This window comes from Podarcis bocagei, assembly GCF_964188305.1.
Source record: "Podarcis bocagei genome assembly, chromosome: 17".
Classification (NCBI taxonomy): domain Eukaryota; kingdom Metazoa; phylum Chordata; class Lepidosauria; order Squamata; family Lacertidae; genus Podarcis; species Podarcis bocagei.
Window position 1 is genome coordinate 8,174,966 of NC_138143.1, and position 6,989 is coordinate 8,181,954.

Below are 6,989 nucleotides of genomic sequence, written 5' to 3' on the forward strand. Positions count from 1 at the left end.
GCAATTTTGCACGGTGAATAATGAGCCCAGAGCCAACCCAAGATATTTTGGTGCCTGAGGCAGGAGATCCAAAGGACACCTCCTTTTCCATCGAGTAACATGGGAGACTGCTGTGCCTCTTTCAGGTCCCATTCTGTGGGGCCTGCGCAGGAGGGCATGAAGGTGGATTGTGCCACATACTACAGATGGGTTTGTCTCCCGCTCTGATAATGATGCCCTGAATCAATGGGTTGAGACAGTTTCCTAACTGTTCTCATGGTAGGGCCTGCTCCCAGCTAGCCATAGCCAAAAGCCTCTCCTGTAACTGGAGGAGCAGTGAGAGAGGAAGATGTCTCAAACTGGCATTCGAACTGGCGGCCTGGATAGACCGTGCCTGTCTTGTGAAACTGTGCAATCTGGATGGCACCACTCAAAACAAACAGGAAATCTAGCAGGATAGATTTTTGGTCTGATAACAGCCTGGCATTTCCTGTAGGGTTGAGAAACAAAGAGCATGAGGAACAGGCAGAGCAGCACTAGGGCATTGTGCAGGCTTTGCAACAAGGGCAGAGTTTCATGTTCACAGGGGTAGGGCCTAAGATGGGAGAGAAGTCGGGACCAACCGGCTAGCAAGGAAGATTCCTGAATGTGATTGGAGGCATTCTGAAAGGAAAAGGGGGTGCTGAGGCCAAGGTGTAAGGCAGAATGCTTGCCTGGAAGGTTCTCTTGTTCTGAATGCAAATGACAAAGAGTGTCTCTCTTGCCTCAAATCTGCCATGTAGCTGTTTACCAGACTGGATTTGTCTGTCCTGGGTTGAGAACAGCATGAGAAACAGCACCGGGCATGAAACCTCAGAGCTTTCCTCGCTCCTTTGGCCAGTCAATCTTCAAACCCAACCCAACCCCATTCATCTTGCTCTTGTGGTCCTTTAAAACCTGTCCTGTAGCATTCTAGCAAATGAGAAATTAGCACGCTGCCTGCCAACAGGTCTGATCAGGAGTGTCCCTGTGTGCGTGCTGGGCTGCCTTCTCTCTCAGAGTTGTCAGGAAGAAGCCCACAGCAGCTCCTGAATCTAGAACCTGAGGGATCCTGGGCAGCAATTCCCTCTGCTTGCCCACCAAACTCTGGTCTCCAAGCTAGGGGGCTCTGCTGCAGCTGATGTGCCTGGTTTTTGCCCCCCTGCCTTGGCAGGAGTCAGCCATGCTTTTGTTGGTTGGGTATGAAGTTGGCAGGCACACACCCAATCCATATCTGCTTCTCCAAGATGGCGGTTGCCTGCTTGCCTCTGCCTCATTCTCTGTGCTGTGTTTCTGTTGCTGGCCTCTTCTGAGGTTAACCATGCTTCACTTTCTTTCCTTGCAGCAAGTCTGTCTGCACTCTGCACAGCTTCAATGTCCTCGCTTTTGACAAGGAGAGGCTGGAGAAAAAGGTCAGTAATGTTTATAAGGGTGGTAGTTACTAATTCCAGCATCTCCATGTACATGGTGCTTTAGCGTAACATTGGCCAAAAGTCAGGCTCCCACCTCAAAGTAAAGGTAAAGGGACCCCTGACCATTAGGACCAGTCGTGGCCGACTCTGGGGTTGCGGCGCTCATCTCGCTTTACTGGCCAAGGGAGCCGGCATTTGTCCGCAGACAGTTTTTTCGGGTCATGTGGCCAGCATGACTGAGCCGCTTCTGGCGAACCAGAGCAGCACACGGAAACGCCATTTACCTTCCTGCCAGAGCGGTACCTATTGATCTACTTGCACTTTGACGTGCTTTCGAACTGTTAGGTTGGCAGGAGCAGGGAGCGAGCAACGGGAGCTCACCCCATCACAGGGATTCGAACCACCAACCTTCTGATTGGCAAGTCCTAGGCTCTGTGGTTTAACCCACAGCGCCACCCACGTCCCTTCCACCTCAAGGTGCTTGCAGACAAATCCTGAGACTGTGCAATGGACAACGAAAGGATGGGAGGAAACAGGAGACACAAATTTGACAAGTGAGACACTGGTATGTCTTACATTCTGAACAGTTGTGTTCATTGTCCCTCAAAAGAACAAGGCACGAGGTTGCTGGGAGGAAAACTGCAAGCAAACATTGAATCTTGACTCCTGCAAACTGACTGAGATATTTTGTACTTGGGCTGAAGGCTCTAAGAATGTCTAACTTACAAAGCTACTGGTTGGAGGAGGGGCAGGAAGTTCATTCAGAAATCTCAGCCCTGTCTCAAAGTTGCTGTGCTTCCTTAGGGCAGCGTATAATGCTTATGATTTTAAAATCTGCTTACCTTAGTAGTGCAGTAGTCAGCTGAAGTGTTACAGTACAGCAAAAACACCCAAGGTTGGACAAGACAAATCTCTAGGGAATGTGTGAGTGATGCCCTTTCAAAATGACGTAAAATGATGTCTTCTTTCCAACCCTCATAACCCTTGGGCCCTGCTTGGCATTCCTGTCTCGGCTGGGTAACAAACAACTAAAAGGGCAGTCGACTGGAAGAATCTTGTATTTTGCTCTCTCTGGGCTATTATTGCCTGCTTCGGCTTCATAAACTACCTTTTTATTTTAGAAAAAAGAAATCTGGCCTTTAATTTCATTCTGCAAAAGGAGTCCCCCCTGAGGTCTGCAGACTCCGGTCCAATTTAAAAGAGAAGTGTTGTGTGGCAAACTCATATGGTGAAGTCTTGCCTTCCTTCTCCGTTTATGTGGCCAGATCTCTCAGGTGACCAACTCTCTCTTAACCACCTGTTCAGGTGTGCTGCTCACAGTTGCTGTGGCCCTGGAAAAGCCCTTTCCCAGCCTGCGCATGCACTTGTCAGCCAGACAGAACTTAGTCCCAGCAGGTCCACTTCTTACCCCCGAAGTTGAGTGCTCTGTCCTTTCCCTGAGAACGTACACAAACCCTCCTTCCTTTGCTGGCAGATGGCAGGATACAAACAAGTTGGCCAGCGACCTCCTAACGACTTGGTGGAACAGCACCAGAACGTTATACGGATGATCCAGTGGCAGAAGTCCCAGCTTCAGCACGGAGGCCCAGCAGTCATGAAAGGTACTTTGCGATGAAAGCCCAGCCACGAAGGCCCCATTCCGAATGCTTGGGCAAGTGAACATTTTCCCCCTTTCTCTGTCGGTTCATATTGAATTGGTATGTTAAATTGTCTTAGCAGGAAGTGCTCATTGAGGGGGTTCAGTTCACTTTGATTTATTGTGTTTAGCAAGCAGCCGTTGCAGACATGAAAATAACAAGAATAAGAATACTGCTAATAATAGTGGTTTACATTTCTGCTCCCCGACCTTTACAGGATAAATCATTTCTCATACCCCCGCCCTTTAAGTTTTATTACACAAATTTGTAAAGCTTTGGAAGGAAATTTGTATGTTCTAAAGGATATATCCCTCTCTACATCAGACAACAAAAAACAGGTCTTTGCAAGGGATGTCTTTCCCTTCTGCGATCTCAACAACAGGTGGATGTAATTGTTTCTAAGATCATTATAAAAAGGGCATTGAAAGAGTACATGAGTTATGTCTTCTATTGACACAGAGTTGCAGCTGCAAATTCTATCCTTCTTAGGAATTCCTTTATGTCAGCCCATCCAATCTGCTAACAGAAGGACATTTAGTCTTGCCTGTGCAAAGACTACCCTCATTTTAACATTTGGCAAATCTACCAGATATCTTGGCAGGGATGGATACAATGGGATAATTTTTAAAAAGCTTACAATTTGTTAGATTGACAGATCTTGATCTCAGCAGTTTGTGGTTGCATCTCGGTGTCTGTAAGCCCTTGGAATATTAATTCTTTAGCTTTCTCAAAACTGCACCACAAGGAAGGAGGCAGAGTCCCAACCTCTGGGGTTGGAGGGGGCAGAGGTGAAGGGGATGCAGTTGGACACCGGAGCTGTTCCTTAGTCCTGTCTGATCTTTACTCCACAGAATACCTGACCCAATTGGAGCGGTACCAGCAGTGGTATACAGAGGCAGCCCGGCGCCTTGGCAGTGAAGGAAAGCGGGTATGGTTCCTCAGTCCCCCCATCCACTCCGTTTTATATCTAGATGGGATGTGGTGGGGGAGCAAAAGACCTCAGACCCCCTTTTTAAAGCCTCTTGGTTGCACCAATGCCTGCCTGCTTAAAGGAGCACCTCTGTCTGGTGCAACGAGAGCCTCTGTATCTACTTAACTGCCTGCTGTGTGTGTTTATTTGGCAGGATGCAGCCAAGGATGCCCTTTACAAGCGCAATCTGGTTGAGGGCGAGGTGAGTGTGCTTATTGTCACGCAAGCTGTTGTTTCTGCTGTTCTCACTCAGTCACCTCCCACTAGAATAGTCAAAGCAGGCTGAATGAGTCAGTCGTCCGGACCAGAGGAGCGTTTCCCAGACGGGTCCTGCCTTCACTGATCCCCTGGTCTTTTGCAGGGTGACTGAGGTCTCATCCAGACTGCCTTTTGTGCCATGTTTCTAGGCACAGGTCTGGGATTTAAAGCTCCGTGTCCGAGCATTTTGGGTTTGTTTTTTATTTTTGTCCCGGCGCTTTCCCCAGGAAAACCCACATTTTACTGCTGAATTGGAGCAAGTGGCAATCTGCAGAAAACTCCATTGCCATTTGCTCCAATTCAGCAGGAAAATGTGGATTTCCCCAGAGAAAATGCCTGGACAAAAAAAAGAAAGAAAATCACTTGAACATGGAGTTTTAAAGAGCAAACCTGTGCCTGGAAAACATGGTGCAACAGAAAGTCTGGACGAGGCCTGGGAGAGCTTTCTGGAATGATTTTAAGCAGTGCCGTCAAACTGAGCACCTGCAGCAGCACACAGCTGGAACTTTCTGGCTTGTTTGGCGCTGCCGCCTCTCTAGGTGGTTCGTTTCCCAAAGCGCTTTTGGGCAGAGTGCTCTGTGGACTGAGGCGCCCTGTTCCCCCTTCTGTTGTCTCTCTCTGTAGACCTAGATCCTCGTGATTCAGAATGTTTCCTCCACCTCTCCCAATGTTAAGGACTGCATGACTTGAATGTGCTCATTTTAAAGCCCTTGACAGCTTAGGACCAGGTGACTTACGGGATCCACCACCTATCTCCATGTGTACCTGTATATTAAGATCTTCTATGGGTGCCACTGCCATGGGAAGTAAAGGGAGAAAGGCCTTTTCCATAGTGGCCCCTCAGTGTTAGCATGCTCTTCCCAGAGGGAGTTCTTCTGGCACCTAGGATGCTGTTGTCTCTTTGGCATCTTTTTGTTCTAAGCTTCTTAGTTTGAATTGGATTCTGTCGTTTTGTTATGCTGCTTTGAGATCTGCATTGCAACATTCACTGTTTTTATTGATTTACTTCATATATTCACCCCCTTTCCTCCAAGAAGCTCTGGGTGGCAGCTTATGATGATTAATTAGACTTATTGGCTGCTTGTTACTCAACAGTATGCAGCTTTGCTTTCCTTTTTTGTGGCCCACCCTGGAAATTTGATGAGAGGGCAATCTATAAATGTCCAGAATCAATCAATGGTGCTCTTGGTGCCATGGCTGGGGGTCCTGTGGTCTTCCAGGTGTTGCTGGCCTACAGCTCCCGCCATCCCTGACCGTTGACCCTGCTGACTAGGTGCTGGGAGACCAACAGCACCTGGAGGGCTGCCGCAGGTTCCCCTTCCCTGGTTTGTGCCCTTCCTTTTCCTGAAAGAGACCATGGTGGCAGAAGCACTGACTGGCAAACCCATTTTGCCTTCCAGCTGCAGAAGTTTCGCAAATGAAGAAAGTGGCGGAAATGTGGAAGTCTTGGAATCGCCGGGTCAAGCAACTGCTCTCTTCCTACGTGGCCTTTTCCCCGCTGCAGGAGAACAGGGGTTTGGAGAGCAGGGTGGGGAGGGCTCCATGTATGCTGATGGACCGGCAATGCTGCAAAGCACCTCTGGCGGTGGGCTCTTTCTAGCCTTTGCTGGGTAAATAAGAATGAATGGAGACTCCTTTAGTTTCCCCATCAGTGGAGCAGGTCATGTGACACTGCTAGCTGGAGACAATCCGTGTGACGGTTGCCTTGGCACTCTGTCCTCTGGCTCAGCCCAGCCTCCCCAAGGTCCATAACGAGCCACTTTCTCAGCAGGGAGAAGGGAAAGAACCCCCCTCCCTTTCTCCTTGTTTCCCCAGCTGCTCTAGCGGCAGCTGCTGGGTGCACCCTCATTTACAGTTTGAAACAGGTTTAGCTCCAATGGCTCCCCACCACATAGTAACCTGGGAGTGATAGTTTTGAGAGAGTGCTGAGTAGAAAAGCCCCTTGATGGAACTTCGGTGCCCAGAGTTCCTTAGTCCAGAGTTATTGTGTCAGCAAGAGAGAAGCTTGCAGCTCTCTTAAACTTGCACTGCAGATGTGCTCAGAGTGTCTTGCCTCCTCAGCCCCAGAGAGGAGAAGGCCCCACATTATTCAACATGCACCAAATTGACTCATTTAGGAATTTGGCACCTTCTAGTATATCCCCCAGCCTATGTGGTCTGCACTCAGCTCACTGCCCCCTTTGCTGCCCCTCTACGCCTTCCACATCAATCCTCCATTGCACCAGGCACTTTGCACCTATACCTCTCATGAGCTCTGCTTGTTTGCCCTTCTATGGGTTTATTTCTTTGGGAGCTGTAGAGAGCTAATAGCTCACTGCTTTTAACTGTCCTGATCCCTCCTGAGTGGCCAAGAGGACCTAGCAGGATGCTGGCGTGACGCCTTGCTTGCTGGCTCCCATGAGAACCCAGCCTCTGAACCTACTTTGGGTTCCTTCAAATGTCTGTGGTGGAAGACCCTGCAAAGAGGGCATCCTTCTTGACCAGAATCTGCCCCTGCTATCTGTGCAGCCCATTTCCAAGTAAGAAAAATGACTGCTTTTTTAAATTATCGTTGCAATTAATGTTACTGCCTTTGGGCTGCCAAAGGAAGAAACACGGGGCTGAGGCTACCTGCCCCTGCTAGAGAACAGCATAAGAGACAGGTGAGGGAGAACATAGAGGAGGCTTCCATCCCCCAGCAGCGGCCTGTTGACAACTAGGTTGCTCAAGCGCCAG

General features: G+C 49.1%; 1 protein-coding gene across 1 annotated transcript in view; it reads left to right on the forward strand.

The window, feature by feature from the left end:
- Positions 1–6,803, forward strand: part of CC2D1A (coiled-coil and C2 domain containing 1A) — a 49,501-nt gene extending 42,698 nt beyond the window's left edge. The window contains exons 26-30 of the mRNA XM_081175839.1: positions 1,343–1,409; positions 2,884–3,010; positions 3,898–3,974; positions 4,171–4,218; positions 5,675–6,803. Coding sequence (XP_081031965.1) covers positions 1,343–1,409; positions 2,884–3,010; positions 3,898–3,974; positions 4,171–4,218; positions 5,675–5,695 — 340 coding nt within the window. The 3' untranslated portion in view covers positions 5,696–6,803. The remainder of the gene's footprint in view (positions 1–1,342; positions 1,410–2,883; positions 3,011–3,897; positions 3,975–4,170; positions 4,219–5,674) is intronic.
- Positions 6,804–6,989: the final 186 nt, after the last annotated feature.